This window comes from Eptatretus burgeri, chromosome 11 (assembly GCF_056783735.1).
Source record: "Eptatretus burgeri isolate ZD-2024b chromosome 11, Ebu_testis_v1, whole genome shotgun sequence".
NCBI lineage: Eukaryota > Metazoa > Chordata > Myxini > Myxiniformes > Myxinidae > Eptatretus > Eptatretus burgeri.
This window is the reverse complement of record NC_140971.1, coordinates 13,760,779-13,779,417: the sequence shown is the minus strand read 5'-3', so window position 1 is coordinate 13,779,417 and position 18,639 is coordinate 13,760,779. Positions and strand designations below refer to the sequence as shown.

Genomic DNA, 18,639 nt, shown 5'->3' with positions numbered 1-18,639 from the left:
GAAATGACACCCAAAGAGTGGACGAATCCTTAATCTCATAATACGCCCGTTGACAGGTGTTACCTCAATTATCATTGGGGTCAGCTTATTGGACACAGCTACAGCAACTCCTTGGGTATGGTAACCATCAGAGTGACCAGACCAATAGTAGGTGTAACCACCCACCATTATCTCGCCGCAATCGGGTCTCTGCACCTCAGAGAGAGCTGCAATCCCGATGTCCAAACGCTTGAGCTCAGATGATAACAGAGACAGGTGATCATCCACTCTTCGGGCGGGATGGGACATTCCAGGCACCCACCCGAAGGGACCGCTTCAGGTTAACCCAAGGAGACCGCCATCTGGTGGACGACACCTCAGCACCACTCCGACACACTCTCCCGCAATCTGACCCAGGGATGTTACCCCGTGGTTTCCCTCCTATCATCAAAGATTGGGGGTCCCGAAGGCTTTGCCCCAATCCCGTTATCCGGTGAGCTGCCCTGCGAAGGGAAGCTGCACAGGAGGTACTCCCACGGAGTGGGTTTTCAGATTTCTTTGCACTTTTGTGTTTTGCGGAATGAAGGGTTTTACGGTGGCCGGAGTGCAAATCCTGCCACCAACCTCCTCAAAAAAAGTAACCCAACTGCAGGAGGACGTCCGCAGACACAGTTGGGCACTAGATATGGATGGCCGTTGGCTCACAAGGATCTCCTCCGCCCTTTGACAGGTTTTGTTTTTAATCCTGCTGGGTGTCCATATCCAAACACCCTCCTCACCAGAAAACCTGGTGGGGGAGATGGTTTAGTCGCCGACAACCCGACCTTGGAACAGGTTAGTGGAGGTTTACATGGTACCTGTAGCAGGTCACAGATCTGATCTGGCCTGACCTAACTTGGAGTAAAATAGGCTTAAATATAATAACATGACCCCCTTGACGACTCCCGGAGCGGGTGGGGAGCGGGTGGGGAACGGGTGGGGAGCGGGTGGGGAGCGGGTGGGGAACGGGTGGGGAACGGGTGGGGAACGGGTGGGGAGCGGGTGGGGAGCGGGTGGGGAGCGGGTGGGGAACGGGTGGGGAGCGGGTGGGGAGCGGGTGGGGAACGGGTGGGGAGCGGGTGGGGAGCGGGTGGGGAACGGGTGGGGAACGGGTGGGGAGCGGGTGGGGAACGGGTGCTTCTGGTATCTGCAATGTGAAAGTGAAACGTTTAACAGTTTTTGAAATATTGTGAACACAAAAGTACATGGACGGATGATCGGCCGGTCGGTCGGTCGGACGGAGCTCATTTTAATGTTCCCGTCTCCGATATTGTCAGAGGGGTTAGGGACAAAAATGCTGACACTTAAGATTTGTGGAAACCTGAGTTTGCATCAATGTACATTCTAAAATAAATTTTACGTGAAATAATCCCTTTTTATCCTGCTTGCAGGTTATAGATTTAAATTTTTTTAAATTCAATCCAAGTCAAATAAAATATACACAACATTTACATTCTCAATCAAAGTTTCCAAACTTTTGTAAACGAGTGAAGAACTCATCCCTCCTGACAGGTGACAACTCCCCAGAATTGGGGTCTGACGCTAACCCGAACCCTGGGGACAATTATGAAATTATTTAACCACCGAACAAATTCTCCTTCACATCCCGAGTACAATCACCAGTTTTAAACCCATTCCGTCCAGCGGTTCACGAGTCCATTAGGAGTCAAACGCACAAACAGCTACTTCTGAAATGATAATGTGTTATAAACAGCTTGGGGATTGGGGGGGGGAGGGCAGATGGGATAATCTCATCTGTTTGTGAAGGGATGGGAGAGGATATTGTAGTGTGTGTGTGTGTGTGTGTGTGTGTGTGTGTGTGTGTGTGTGTGTGTGTGTGTGTGTGTGTGTGTGTGTGTGTGTGTGTGTGTGTGTGTGTGTGTGTGTGTGTGTGTGTTATATCTCCATAATTCGGGTTTCAAAATGTGGAACAAAGCCGAACTCTCCGAGGAGTCCACGTATCCACGTTCGTTTCGGTGAAGGATCGTGATTCGTGGCCTAAGTTGTGTTGTTCTCAGAGTTTTGTTCCGAGGACCCTTTTTCAGGATCGTCACTGAGGGATGGCTTGTCGGAATCTTTATGAGGCTCTTCGTCATCATTCCCGTTGCTCCAATGATCACAGGTACACTTTCGGTGCTCTTCAGCTTCCAGAATCTTTTCACTTTGTTCTTTGAGGTCTTGATATTTGGTCATTTGGGACAACCAAAGATTTCTGTGTTGTTTAGACCAACATCACTGGGTAGTGAAACCTCAGTTAACAATGCCTTCCTTTCCTTTTTCTATCTCAGCACTATGTCCGGTGTCACTGCCTTGTTTTCTATGTTCACGCCGGATGGGATCATCGATTCAGAGGAAGAAGGCGGAAGCGTTCATGAAGACGAAAACACTGGTCGAACGTTCATAAAAGATCAGTGGGTTTCATTTTTCATTCAATCAACGGTTTATCGGTGAGAGATTTTTGTATTAATTAGTAAATCGGTTTATATATGTTACTCGAGCAGAAATACCCATCATCGCCCGACACCTGACACTGCCCAGGCACACTTGGACACTACGGACAAAATGGGCGATAAATGATTTGTCCTCCCATCACAGGCTGACCAGGTGTCTTGTATATTATGGGATTATGGGATAGTCCCGTTTCGTACTTTCCCTGGACATCATTTGTGTGATTTGTAGAAATTTGTGTTATTAATTGATCATTATTTTTCCGGTGCTCTTGTGGTAACTGCCGGGGAATGGCAACAGATGTTTGATTCACTGTTCAAATTGGCCGCGTACATGTCCTGGTAGATGGGTAGAGATGGCCTTACAGTTTCTAACGACGGCTGTTTCTTCCGCTTAAATCATGGGTATTGCATCCTGTCTCAAGCGTGATGAATAACCACAACACGTAGCCATCTCTGTTGGTTCATAACAGTGCTCCGTTAAACGTTGTGAGCACAAAAGCAAACATTTTCTTGACCCGATCGACAAGCAGGTATTTCGGATAAACCTTGTCCAATTTCTGGCAAACTTCGGGTCGCTCGGTCATTGTAACATGAAACCATCTCAGTGTGTATTACTTACGATACAAGTACCATCGACTCGGCATTTGTGGAAAATCGAAAATGATTCGCCGTTTGAGTTAAATCATTCAAGGATGTAACCCGGAGACAATACGGATATTACAGTCAACTTTCTGGTGCGACGTCATGGCTAATCTGAAGGTGAGTTTGATGTTTAATCACTAATTTATCAACCTTATAATTCTGAAATCGGAAAAAGACATCATATCGATTTTGTTTGATTCATGGATGATCACGGATGGACAGATGGACGGATGGAAACCTAAAACCATAATGCTTCCGGCGACTTCATCAGCAGAGGCATAAAAAAAACTTGCCGGACATAACAGCAAAAAAAGTTTCAGGTTTCTTTGTTTTCATGTCTTATTCCAAGACATCTTATTTAGTAAAGTGTTGGTCAAACAAATTTTAAATTGAAAAATCCAATTATGTTGAGATGATAATTATGCTTTAAAAAATTAGATTATCTAGAGATGTTTATGCTTTTTAAAATTAGATTATGTTGAGATGTTTATGCTTTAAAAAAAAATCAGATTATGTTAAGATGTTTATGCTTTTTAAAATTAGATTATGTTGAGATGTTTATGCTTTTTAAAATTAGATTATGTTGAGATGTTTATGCTTTTTAAAATTAGATTCTGTTGAGATGTTTATGCTTTTTAAAATTAGATTATGTTGAGATGTTTATGCTTTTTAAAATTAGATTATGTTGAGATGTTTATGCTTTAAAAAAAATCAGATTATGTTAAGATGTTTATGCTTTTTAAAATTAGATTATGTTGAGATGTTTATGCTTTTTAAAATTAGATTATGTTGAGATGTTTATGCTTTAAAAAAAAATCAGATTATGTAGGACCCTTGACCAGAAAAATGTACCAAAATGTAAACATGATCGAAAGTCATTTTATAATCAGAAAAGGCTGAGAATGCAAAAGAGAACCTCTGGGAACTCCCGGTAACGGGGACCGCCTGAGGACCCCAGACCCGAAACCGTCTTTTGTGGTCTGACCCTAGACCAGCAATATTTCATTTAAGACATGCAATTGAAAACATTAAATACATCACTGTTTACCCGACAAGGTTTTGCTCTCACATGAGCCTCGACACCTGTATTAAAAAGCAACAAAGAACTTTATGAGCAATTCTAATTTAAACATCTCGTTGAAGTATCCACATATTTTCCACAAAAATGCAGTTCAATGTAAAGGCCAAAATAGCTTCATAAAATCAATTCCACCATTCCAATTTAACTATAAAACTAGAACAGCGCTCGGTAGAGTGCATACCTCTGCCAGGCTGAACAGTTTACGTTTTGTATCCCACTGATAGGGAAGATCTACTGACCATCCCTACTGTGAAGCATGGTGATGGCAGCATCATGTTATGGGGATGTTTCTCATCAGCAGGGAAAATGGATGGAGCAAAATACAGAAAAATCTGAGAGGAAAACCTGCTGCCCTCTTCAAGAAAGCTGAAATTGGGACAGAAGTTCACCTTTCATCATGACAATGACCTGAAGCACATAGCCAAAGCTACACTGGAGCGGCTAAGGAACTAAAACATAAATCTCCTTGAGTGGCCCAGTCAGAGCCCCGACCTAAATCCAATCTAAAATCTGTGGCATGACTCGAAGATTGCTGTCCGTCAACGCTCAACACGCAACTTGACTGAGCTTGAACAGTTTTGTGCAGAAGAATGGGTAAATATTGTCCAATCAAGGTGTACAAAGTTGGTAGATACCTATCCCAACATACCTACAGCTATAATTGCTGTCAAAGGTGCTTCCACCAAGTATTAGCTCAGGGGGGGTGGATACTTAGCCAACCAAAATATTCTAGTTTTGTATTTTTAATTAATTTTCTGAAATTTGTATAATTTGTTTTTCACTTGGAAGTTGTGGGTCACGATGTGTAAACAAAGGTGAAAAAGTCTGATTTGATACAATTTAATTCCAGGCTATAAGGCAACAAAAGGTGAAAAATTTGAAAGGGTGGGGGGGGGTGTAGACTTTCTATAGGCACTGTAGCTATTGTGGAATTCCAGGCTGTTTGTCAGTTGAATTATCATTGTTGTGAACAAGTTATGGCCACCAAAATTAATCAAGGCAGTTACCCACCTCAGAACATCACTGTTTGCTGTTCCTAGTGGTGGGACATGTTACAGAATCATTATTATACGAGTTGTTCAATTCATTTATGGTACAATGCATGAGTTGTATCATGTTGTTTTTCAATGTTGATATTTCGATCAATCTCTTTCTTTCATGTGCAGAACATGACTACAGATTTGCATCATTGCTGAGAGCGTGGCTGTGCCGCTGATGCATTGGCCCCTGTGTGCTCGAGCAGGAGAATGCGATTTGCTCGGGGTGCTGGCGATCCGTCGCTTACTCTTCGTGGAGGACCATGGGATCTTTAACGTTCACCAACAGCAGACAGAACACACAGTTTAAGGCGCTGTCACACCTTGACGATTTAGCCAGCGTATGCCGACCTATGAAAAATGTGTGTAAAACGCTGGTACACGTCAAATACGGTATGGGTAAGTTGTGTATACGTTAGGAGCACGCTGAAAAACGAGGAAGTACGCTGTCATATTCCGTGGTACGTCAAGTACGTCATGAAATTTCAAGCATGCTGAAAATTTTACGACGTACTCGACGTATGGCTCACATGTTCCGCATACGCTGGCATAAGTTCTCGGCACGCTCCGCGATCATTGACACACATCGGACACACGTCACTTGTAAGTTACTCATAAGTCGAAACACGTCGAGGTAATGTTTATCATACCCGAAACTTAATTTTTAACCCATGAGTAACGTGCTTTGAACCTATGAGTAGCGTGCTTTGAACCTTTGTGTAACGTATCTCAAACGCACATTGTCGTATGTAGAAATATTTGATTGGCGTCTTCCGGACGACCACAGAACTTACTGAAGGTGTTTCTAACTTACATCTACCGTATAATGGCGATTTGGCAGCGTTTAGGGGAATTGGTATATACAAATGGGCTTCACAAGAGGAACCCGTCAGCGTTCCAGACTCCATGTTGAGTAGATGTCAATGTCAGTAGTATCAGTAGTAGTAGTATTAGGTGAGCGTGTTAGTAATACTAGTAGTTGGAGTAGTATTGGTAGTAGTAGTAGGTCCATGTCAGTTGTAGTAGGTGAGCGTGATGGGGAGGGTGTGGGTGATGATGGATCCTCGTTGCGTCCATGAATAGGAGACGACTTTGCACCATTATTTGATGTTCTTTTCGGCGAATTTTTTTTTCTCATTCCCACGATGAACTATTTTTTTGTTTCAGTTTTAAAAGTATTCAAAACGACTTGGACAAATGCATAATGTACGAGTAATGAACACAGAACGCTTCAATAACTTATACATAAGTTATACCAACGATTGATTAGCGTGTTTTAGGCGTCCACAACCTATGCCCAACGATAGTCTAACGTATGCATAGCGTGGCAGCGTATCGTCGACGATTACGTGAGGTTTTCTATTCATAGGCTGCAACTTCACTTTTAATAAATGTCTGTCACTCGCCTATTGCTTTTCGGACGCTGGTGTTCGGCAATTGAAATTGTTTCCATTGAACGAGTTAAATCGCTTCCACTGGACTATTGAAATGATTTAATAATAATGCTTGGTTATCCTTGGACCCACTCTGGCGAGCAGCTCGTCGAACATCGCTGGGGGCATTCGCAGGAAGTTCATGAAGGATGCATGGTCCTCGTTCCGGAGTTCCACCATGAGCTGGTCATATATGCCATAATGGCGTCGCCTCCCGATCCATGGTCTGACCCAGTTCCTTCTCCTCCGTTCACGTCTTCTTTTCCCGGCTCTATTGGCACGCAACTGGTGCAGTGTCAACTCGATGAGGTCATGTTGATGTTCGACGACAGGTAAGTATTGTCGTCTCAGTGTTGCCGTATCCTCCATCTCTCGGAATAACATGGACATGTACTCATCACAAAGTCTAAAAAAAGACGGGTTCCTCCTGCGAAGCCCCTTTTTAGATACCAATTCCCCTAATCGCTGCCAATACGCCATTATATGGTATCTGTAAGTTAGAAACGCGTTCATTAAGTTCTGTTGTCGTCGTGAAGACGTCAAATATGTCGACATCTTTTTCAAGTAACGTGTTGCGAAGTGTGAACAACGTTCGTGTAGCGTGCTTACAAAATGTTACTCATATGTTAGAAATAAGTTTCGGGTACGCTAAACATTACCTCGACGTGTTTCGACTTATGAGTAACTTACAAGTAACGTGTGTCGACGTGTGTCAACGATCGCATAACGTGCCTACAACTTATGGCCAGCGTATGCGGAACGTGTGAGTCATACGCTGGCATACGTTGTAAAATTTCAAGCATGCTAAAATTTGAGGACAACCCAAAAGTACAACGTTTAAAGCCAGCGTACTACGACTTATGGCAGTGTTTTTCAGCGTGGTCTTAACGTATACAAAACGTACCCATAACGTATTCAACGTATGCCAGCGTTTTAGACAAATTTTTCATAAATCGGCGTACGCTGGCTAAATCGTCAAGGTGTGACAGCGGCTTTAGTGCAGTGGCGTACTGAGGGAGGTGTGGGGGCGGCATTTGCCCCTGGGTGCCAGGTTCCAGATCAGGGCTGGGGGGGGGGGCAAATTCACAACCAGTATAACAAGTTCTCCCCTAATTTAGCTATTCTCATAAAATTGTGGATCATTAGGACGTTTGTGTTATGTGTCATAATGTAACATCAAATATTAATATATCAGCAAAAATATCAGGCCTCAAGAAATCTTTTGTTTTTCAGTGTTAGATTTATGAAAATAAAATACAAGTGAGGTACCAGTGCTGCACACGCATGGCCGCCGAGAACCAGAATGGGCCCTGGGGAAACACTAAATGCGGGGGCAGGGGAACCCCCCTTCACAATATTTTAAAAACAACTTATATGAAGGTTTCAGTATTTTCGCCGTCCGAAACACATACCATGTTTAAGGGAAAATGAGGGTGTTATGCACTTATATGTGGATTCATTTCTTAACCCATTTCATCTGGATGGGGTCCTGTGTTCATTTACATCATTACATCATTACTGGGATTATCATCATGTAAATTGTTCCCACAGTCGTGTATTTTACGAGGGAGGGTGTTACTGCCCACGCCAGGGAATCGCCCCGAGTGGCTTGGAGTGAGACACAAAATAAACTTGCCCCCAGTGTTTTACCGTCACAAAAAAATTAATTATATGAAACAAAATATTGAAAGAATAATTACAGGCCTCTGTTCGGTGCGTGTCCTGGGGTAGATCACGAACCCTCACCAGTCATGGTGTTCATGAACCTTCTCGAGTCAGTTTCTCAGCAGCAGATTCGCTAAGTCGGTGCATCACGCAGACATCTGGCATCGTAGAGAACAGGGGATTATCCACTCTAACTATGAACTGAATAAATATTTGAACTGATATTTAGTGTTCCTTCCATCTTTGTTTTGGCATACTGCATCAAGTGGAGTGTAGAATCGTCAATTAATTGAAATTTTAACATAAAGATCTTCATTTCCTCATGTCTATGGCGAGTGGTCTTGGGGTTTGGGAGAGGGAGGCAGAAAGGGGGGGGGTGGCACAAAATTATGTTTTGCCCCCCGGGCACCAGACTCCCTTAGTACGCCACTGGTTTAACGTCCATTTGAGGAACGTTGCGCACACATCGTTGTAAAGCCTTGAATGTGGAACACCAGAGTGACAGTTTATAGCTGGGCTGAGATCCAAACCCAAGCTATGTGGCTCGGTGGTGAGTGTGAAAACCTCGAGAATTCCAAATAATGATCGTTATACGGGAAGACCACAAAAAGTGGGCCCTGGAAAAAGTTTAATAACCTTCGCAGTTTTCATTCAATCTGTTTCATGTTTGAGGAGGTACGAACTCAGTTAAGGAGGAGTGCATCTGTTAAGTTTCTTGAACCTGTGACATTCACACGCTACGTCACGGACGCCTGAATAAAAAGTAATGTTCTGTCGAAAACTATCTGCGGAGAAATTCGTTCTTACAGACAAGGAGCTTGTTCTACGCACATTTTGCAACAAGGAAAGCACCCGGCATGTCTCAAATTCAAAGATTTGTGAAAAAAAAAATTTTAGACAGCATGACACAACCTTGAATATGAATTCATCAAACAGAGGAGGCCACTCTGGCCGACCAAAATCAGGAAGGCCACCAGAGAATATTGCTGCCATTGCTGACTCGGTCACCCGCGGTCCCAATAAATCTCTTCGGCACCGCCGTCAAGAGCTCAATATGAGCAAAGAAAGATTGAGAATTCTGATAACAGTGCATACAAGTCATCAATAGCTTTGTTTGACATGTAGCACTGTGCATGAAGTGTAATGGTGGCCATTTAGAGCTCATCATGAAACATCGATGTCGTCAGTAATTACATTGTAAAATTGTCAAATGTCGTTGTAGACAACTGAAATTTTCAATGACATCTTGACAACGAGTGAGTAATATGATCTGCACATTTTGTTAAGTTTGATTGGATACTATTAAAGTTATTAAACCTTTCCTGGGGCCCACGTTTTTGGGTTCACCCGTACATAAACTCAGCCTTTGTTATTTACTCTTCTATTTTTTTTCTTCCTTTTTTGAGTAACACTAAAGTTGAATAAATACCACTGCTTTCTAAAGTAAATTGGTGTTCCATTCTTTCTATGGCAATTTAACCACTGCCGCAGCTGATTGCAGCTTTCATGCAAACTTGTCTAATAATAACCCATAACAAGCAATTGTTAACAGTGGTTTTATTGATTAGTATTGTGCAGAAATGTGAACACGTGAAAGCAAGAGCCATGGCTTTAATTTTGGAGTGCTCACCTTGAAATCAAAAAAAAAATTAATGCGTTTCTTTGCACTCTGATTTAACTACATTAAAAATAAAAAAATAAAAAAAGGCTTAACTAGTGCAGATTGATATTTTACAATTCACACTCTTTTTGTGTGTTTTAAAAAGGGCAAAGTTGCACGACTGCTTTATGGTGCAGAATTTCAAATCAGGGTACAAACAGAACAATTCAAGAATGCTCAGATTCAGTAATTCCTTAGTTTTTGAAAACAAGAGTTTGGTTACCATTGAACAAGTTCACCAAGATGAGGAAAGAATCCTTTTTGTGGCATCAGGAACAAGGCTGGTTATACAAGCAAGGCACATTGCCTGGTGTGTTCACTTGTTGTAGATCGGAGAGAGTTTACAGATTCCCTTCTTGGCACGTCTGCCTCTGTGATTCGACTTTCGCCAAGGATAACATGCATCGGTTAACCCACGGCACCACTTCCTGCAAGAACTGTACGACATGAAGGACAAACAAATGTAACAAGGCCATTATTCACAGGTGATATCAAAATGTTGGTATTATCAGCAATCACACAAACTTAGGGGATCCGATGGTATCTTCCGTAGGAGTAGGCCTTCGAGTGAGCACCATGACAGCACCGTGACTTGCTCATAAATTATGGAATATATCAATAAAGGACAAAGGGATATGGATGTTATGGGCTCTAAAATATTTTTTTTTTTTAACTGCAAAAGTAAAAATATATAAGGAAAAGCAAACGAAGAACAGAATGGAAGCACCACAAATGCACGACTCTTCCAAGGCCAAATGATTGTTATAACAACATGCTCACAATGAATGTCCATTAAAAAAAAATCACATTGTCAAACCAAAAGGAAGGCTCCATTGAATTGATGCTTCCGACATTGCTTTTGTTGCCCTTTTACTCATGACATAAGACCAACTTGAGTTATAAAAGCAATTTACAAGCCAAGTGAAGATGGAGAAAACATTTCCATTAACATTGTAATTAATCCTCATCAGACACGTGAAGAGTCACAAAGTCAGTTACATGGCATGCCTGGTGTTGGCTGAACAGTTAAGGTGGCTGGCTTAAGATCTTAGGGTCTTAAATTTGAGCCCCTGTCATGCCATGAAATAACACCAGGTGGGTTGACTCAGCCTGTCATCCTTCCAAGGTCGGCAAAATGAGTACCAGTTTACTGGCTTCAGGGGCATCAGCGGCACGGTCACACTTCCAGAAATGATGCCACCACAGGCTACATACGTAACAACAAGTTACATGGCTGTCCCTGGTGGACATGTTGAAAGGCTGATTTATCTCATCGAGCCAAACACTTCAGAAGAATATTTTGCGACATTTATATGAAACTTGTCTTGTGTAAAATGGACAGGAGGTGACACAGTATGCAGAAGGATATTTCACCAAACACACTTCAAGAGGAAATTACCCCCATCCTGCCCCCTCCTCAAAAACATTAATATCTATGCATGTAAATACTAACAGGAATAAAAAAATGGTATAACTAATAATCATCATCACATTGTGGCTGTGGCCAAGTGAGAAAAAACAAAAAACATGATAATTACTGGAATGGCACTCGGAAGAGCACATACATCCGCCAGGCTGAACAGTTTATGTTTTGTATCCCGATAGGCCAGATCTGGATTCAGACCTGAACCAAAATCCATTCTGCTTGTTCGTGTCACCTACCCAACTCATCCACCAAGTGTTGTCAGAATCCATCAACAACTTTTTGAGATATCGTGTGACATATCGTTTTTAGCCCTATCACTCAATGGTGAAGAATCACTGAAACAATTTTAAAAAACAATTTTTTGTTAAAATCGAATCCGGATCTTCACCAAAATCTAATCAATTCTTCCTTGTCACACGGACCTGTCCACCAAGTTACATGTGAATCCGTCCACAACCTTTTGAGATATCGTGCTCACAGACAGACAAACAGGGATGAAAACATAACCTCCATCCACGTCCCGTGGCAGAGGTTCTTCCCTGATGTTGAAAGTACAGAGATTCACCATGGATGGTGATGATAAAGGGTACTTTAGTATGTGAATAAGTAGTGCAATGGCCAGACAATTGGCTGCGAAAATAAGTGCGATAACAATACCAACCGGGACAATGTAGCACAAAATGCTTCAGATATAGGCAGGTGACCTGTTATGTTAACCAAGGATCAGATGGGGGAGCTCCAAACCGAGGCTTAGTTATTTGTCAGAAGCACTGTGGTGCTGTGAACTCCAACCAGAGACCCGATGTTGAGTTGAAGATGGTTAAAATTAATTCCGATGGCTCATCACTTAATTTTACACAAAAGTAGGAATCCAATGACTCAAAATTGTGGAAGTGGATTTGCAGAGCTCGAGATCCACTTTCGGCTACGTTAAACTACATTTACAAGCACAAGTAATCAACTCGACCAGCCATTGCCGTTCAGCATCAGTTGTTGGAAAGTGCTCCCATCAGAAGGATGAAGTGGTCTGGAAGTGTGGTAATGGAGAAGTTTTTGGCCGTGTTCCAAATTGGTACCTTTGCCAAAATATTTTGCATCTCTTACCACCAGATTCATTACCAGATAAAGAATTCCAGAAAAAAATTGTACATTCCCAATCATTCTATGCGTTGCGAGATCAAAAATATTTGCAAAGTCAAACCAGATAGCTAGAAAGTCAAGACAAATTACTGAGCTGTGTTCAAAACATCCTGACAAGTCTGGGATTCAATAGAAAATCTCATGGCAGATTCAATGGAAAATCTCCGTCTCACCCTATTGACCCAGAAGGATCATCAAACGAACCCACTTATCTGTCTTCTTGGTCATCCAATGGAAGAGGTTTGGTGTTTTGAACTTCTAGGCTTCACGATCGGCCATAACATTCCTGGGCCAACCACATAGCAAAGCCGACCTCCAAAGCAAAGCGCAGACTCGGCATCCTCGGTTGCCCCAAGTCATTCCATGGTAATGTCAGAGCTACTCACAGTCTACAAAAGCCTTTGTGTGTAGCTCGATGGAGTACTGCTCCACACTATGAGCTGGTGCCCCAGCATCACATCTGTCTCTCTTCGATTCTGTTGAATTTAAAGCTCTCCAAATTATTGGAATGCCCCCATCATGAGGCCAAAGTACAGTCTGTTGCTCTCACGTCACAAATGGATCACATATGTGGTTTTTTAACCTCTATTTTCCAATATTCCTCCTTCGACTCTCAGTCCTCTGATCCTCTCTATCTAGTCCAGGATGCTTCATTATCCCCATTAACCTTTCCTAACTGAACCATCTTACTTGCTGGTTTCAGTGTGTTTTTTCTGTTTGTTATCTCTCTCCTCTCTCTCTCTCCTCTCTCTTCTCCTCTTTTGCTGTTCATTCATTCCCTTAATTTTTGTTCCACTGGCTCATTCATGAGTCTTGTTTTTGTTAAAAAAAAAAAAAAAATTCAGCTTACTGAACTCATTTGTCAATACAGCCATTGAACCATGTGAAGTATAATTCTATAGACTTCACATTTCATATTTGATGCAATAGCAAAGAACATGTTTATGCCTCTGCCACCGGAGGCGTTGTTTTTGGGTTGTCTATCCGGCTGTCCGTCCGTACTTGCATCTATCCGAGTTATTTTTGCAGACCATAACTAGAGTTAGAATAATCTGTCTCTCTTCTATCCTACTTCTCTCTTCTCTCTTCTCTCTGGGGTGGATTAGTGGAGATAGAAAAGATTGTGGTTTTGGATGGGGGAAGATTAGAGGTGGTGGTGAACAGCTGGTTTGAACACATTTGTGTCAAATTCTACTTTCGAGTTCATTCTGCATTCAAGAAGGAAATGGAGTAAAAATGGCTCATTGCAGAAGCATTCTTCTCTTTCGTCGTATTTCCACCCTCAGTACAACTTAAGTTTTGAACATGAGTGCTCAAAACTGGCACTATCTCGAATATTTTTTGCACATATTGATTCCAATACAGTTTGTGCATGGAGCTCATTTGTTCTTGCTTTTTTACAATTACTCATGACTTCACTGAACCGACCTCACATTGTATGAGGCTAAAAACCCAGAGCTCGTCAAGCCATAATGAAAAACATAAAGAAGTTACAAACAGAATGAATGAAGGGGGAAGAGAGCATGGATGAATGCAAAGGCTGACCAGGCAGAAGCAGCTTATAGACAGTTAGACTGAAGAACTGTGTACATCACTGACCTACATCACTGGTCAGGTGAGTCAAAAAGACCTTCAGTGAAAGGCAAGATAATAATAAAATAAATAATAATAATAATTTAAAAAATAATAATAATACCATTTATTTCGTGCCATAAAGGCATGTAGGGCTGCCGAGGCAGTTTCATTGGCAAGGAGTACAGTCCTGGACGGGTTGCCACTCTGACATAGGTTTCCCTGAATGGTTATTACCCTGGAACACTAGTACTCATTTCACCAACGTCAGAAGGATGACAGGCTGAGTCAACCCCACCTTGATGTTAATTCAATGGAGGGGGTTTGAACTCAGGACACTGGGGTCCCAAGGTTTGGTGTTTTGAGAAGGCGACCTTAACCGCAAAGAGAAGGCAAGAAGGGGAGGATAATTATGTAATCAGATGATAAAAGTAGAAGATGAGCAGAACACTTTCAGGGGTTCTCAACAGATCACGTACACACAACCAAATCGACATTGATGATGACACGATACATGACTTGGATATTAATACACAACCATTCCAGATTTTAGAAATTAGAGCTATCATGATGAAACTTAAGAATGCGAAAGCACTAGGAATGGATTTCATATCAGCAGGGAAGATAAAAGTTCATGGATATGACATTGAAAAAAAGCCAGTTAATATCTGTAATGCTGCCTGGGAACAAGGGAGAAACACCGAAGGGCTGAAAGAGAGGACTTATTCCAAAAATGCCCCCCAAAAAGGTGATCTTACACACTGTAATAATATAATTGGAGAGGCATTACACTTTTGTCTGCACTGCTCTAAAAATCCTTGAACCCACGTGCGCTGAAGAACAAAAACTAGCAGGTGCCGCCCATGTACTGGAGAGTGAACATGAAGGCGTGGGTGACATCTGAACTTTTTATGGACTGGTTCCATAACTGTTTCATTCCTCAGGTCAAGAGGTACCTGTCAGGAAGGAACCTTTCGCTCAAGGTACTCCTGCTGCTTGACAACGCTCCTGGCCACCCCACGGACCTGAACGGCGCTCACCCGAATGTTGAGGTCACGTTCCTGCCACCCGAACACAACCTCCCTCATCCAGCCACTCAACCAGGGGGTAATATCAACTTTCAAGACTTATTACACCCGGCACACCTCATCTTCATCATCATCTTCATCATTTTGCAAAGTTACGTGTGCTGTGTTTGTTTAATAAAAAATTGAAACGGTACATGACGATGATGATTTTTTTTTCATTTCGCAGTATGGTACTGCATGGTTAAGAGACTACAAAATGCATTCTTCAATAAATTGGAAACGGGATCTGGTGTTGTCGTTTATTTATTTGTAAACATTTGTGGCCTTTTCATGAACCAGAAACTGCCGCGAACTGATAACATTATCCCCCTTGTCCCCATTGTACCAATTCCCCAACTATGATGGTGTTGCCATTTGCAGCCTGTTTCATGAACCAGGAACCGCCGCGATCTGATAACGTTATCCCGCTTGTCCCCATTGTAACAATGACAAAACACTCGCAGATTTTACCCCGATATTCGTGGATTTTACCCCGACATTCGTGGATTTTACCCCGACATTCGCGGATTTTACCCCAACATTCGCGGATTTTACCCCGACATTCGCGGATTTTACCCCGACATTCGCGGATTTTACTCCGACATTCGCGGATTTTACTCCGACATTCGCGGATTTTTCGCGGTTCGGGAAATCCCTGGAACCTCTCCCCCCATTTTCCATTGAATCAATGCACCCACATTCGCGGAGTTTTCCCGGCACGTATCCTCCGCGAATGTCGGGGTCCTGGTGTGTATACATATATATATATATATATATATATATATATATATATATATATATATATATACACATACATACATACATACATACACACACACACGTATACGGTCGTAGTTCATGAACTGGTCATCATTTGCGTTACAGGGTCAAAATATTCAATTTTTCAGTTTTCTCTGTGTTGATAGACATCACCAAGCTACATGCACTTGTGTGAAATTTTTTTTTTAGCAAAAACCACTAATTAACGGTGAATATGGTATGTTTAATGATGAACTTTAACGGATAATGCATTACGAGGAAAACATTTTCGCGTTTATCTCGAATTCACCCTTTCTGAGTAAATTGGATGTGGATCAGTTATCCTTTGGCCGTTTTGGACAATTCAAGTGCCAAATTAATCCTGAGAATCTGCTAGATACATAACTATGTAAAGATATTTACTAGATCTCTTTTAGGAGTTTGTACATATTGGTCAGGGTTTGCTGAATAATAACGAGTTGAATAATCAATTTTGCATCATGCAACAGCAAGTCCCAAGTGTTACTCACCTAAAAAATAACAAAATAGATTAGATTAAAGCTTATTGATTGAAATAAATTCAGTTTATTCCAAATTTGACTCACCACATCCACCGCCTCCACCTGTTTACTCCACCCCTGACTTGTATCATTTATTTGCCTGTTACACAAAAACTATTGCATATTTTTTATTTCTGTTTTTTTTCCACATTAAACTCGACAAAATAACCTTTCTTCTCATACTAAGATATCTAGATATCTGTGGTTTTTCTGGTCTGTAGTTAAAAAGGAAAGTGGATGTTTTGAAAAACATGCAACAACTCCGCCTTTTTCGGGTGACCAGTTCATGAACTACGACCAGATAGAGTACTGTGTAAAAAAAAAAAAAAAAAAAAAAATTCACTTCCACAGGTCAATACAGCATCTATAGATCGGTCACAAGCAAACGATTTTGAGGTACGTTGTCCTGATGAGCTAACATAAGGGCAAAACTGGTCAGTGGCTCTGCATTCATTTACTTCTGGTCATTTAATCTCAGTCTTCAAAAGACCTGAGTAGCCCTGTGGAAGCCATCCTAGTTTGGAGGTGAGGCAGTGGTTTGCATATGCGCATGATGTCAGCATCGTGTCGCATTCGGGGCCAGAATAGTCATTTTTGTTCCAAAGGCAGACTATCTCACCCCATGCCCTCCTGCTATGGGGGGGGGGGAGGGAGTTTGCACCCGTGACCTTACCCTGGGTACTACCAACACGGATATAAAATTTGGTGGACGTTGGGCCAGCCCTGTGTTTTTCTATAATTTTCAGATATACATTCATACAGAGAATTGCTTTATATAGTACAAGATTGGAGCGGTTGGGATTATATATTTTTCAAGAAGAAGAAGGTGCTTCCAACCAAAAGTAAACGAGATCTCATCCGCGAATTTGAGCAAAAAGCAAGAGCAGACTCGGGCGACGTTTCACCCGCTTCACAGCAGGCTTCCTCAGGCCAACAGACCCCGAGCCTCGGCACATGTCCAGTTTTTATTTCAGATACGACCGTTCCTTTCCGGTCACGTGCTGGTGCTCGAGGTCAAATGGAAGAATGCTTTTTTTATTTATTTTGGAAACTTCAAGCAAAATAAACATTAAATCACATCAACGATGGGCTGCTCCGCTCTATTTTGTTTTTACTTAACACGTGATATGGTGTTGTATGTGTGACGTGTGTGGGTGAGCAAGTGTGTATGTGTGTTGTTGTTTTTGTGATTCTGGGGCATGAACATGGTCGAGCATTGAGGCTTGGAAAGGTGATCCAGTCAGCAATAGCATGTCATTGCCTGCAATCTGGCCACAAATTTGACTTTGATGGGACCCGTGTCCTAGACACAACGTCCAACAAACGACACAGGTTGATGCTGGAAGCAAGTCACATGAAGAGCCTGGTTTCATGTCCAGGTTGGACGTGATGAGGTGTGGGTTGTGTGATTGTTGGGGTTCCTGTTGGGTGTTGTACACATGTGCATGTAGTGTTTGGGATTGATTGTTGTTTGTTGCTCACCTTATTCAGCTGTTTGCACCATCCAGTTTTCGCAATTTGCATCAGAGGTGTGTATTGTGTGGGTATGTCCACCATCTCCCCAGTTAGACCAGTTGGAGCAAAAACAACAAGCACACAAACATGCTGACCCACACACATACAACAACAGATCATGTGGATGTAAAAACAAAAATGAAGAAGCCATTACTTTGAGCAGCCATGAGCAGAATGAGGAAGAAGAGCAGCCCATTGATGATGTGATTTGATATTTATTTTACTTGAGGTTTCCAAAATAAAATAAAAAGCCCTCCTCCATTTGACCTCGAGTACCAGCACATGACTGGAAATGAGCGGTCGTATCGGAAGTAAAAACCGGACACGTGCCGATGCTATTGGCTTGAGGAAGCCTGCTGTGAGGCAGGTGAAATGTCGCCTGAGAATGGGTCTTCTATGGCTTATTGCTCAAATTAGCGGAGTAGATAGTTTACTTTTGGTTGGAAGGGCCTTCTTCATCTCCAAAACAACGATGTGTATATATATATATATATATATATATATATATATATATATATATATATATATATATATATATATTTATATATATATGTATATATATGTATATATATGTATGTATGTATGTATGTATGTATGTATGTATGTATGTATGT

General features: G+C 41.9%; 1 protein-coding gene across 1 annotated transcript in view; it reads right to left on the bottom strand.

Annotated features, from left to right (window-relative positions):
* Positions 1–9,868: 9,868 nt before the first annotated feature.
* Positions 9,869–18,639, bottom strand: part of LOC147016537 (bromodomain-containing protein 7-like) — a 126,942-nt gene continuing 118,171 nt past the window's right edge. The window contains exon 16 of the mRNA XM_085845274.1: positions 9,869–10,423. Within this exon, the coding sequence (XP_085701400.1) occupies positions 10,395–10,423 (29 nt within the window). The 3' untranslated portion in view covers positions 9,869–10,394. The remainder of the gene's footprint in view (positions 10,424–18,639) is intronic.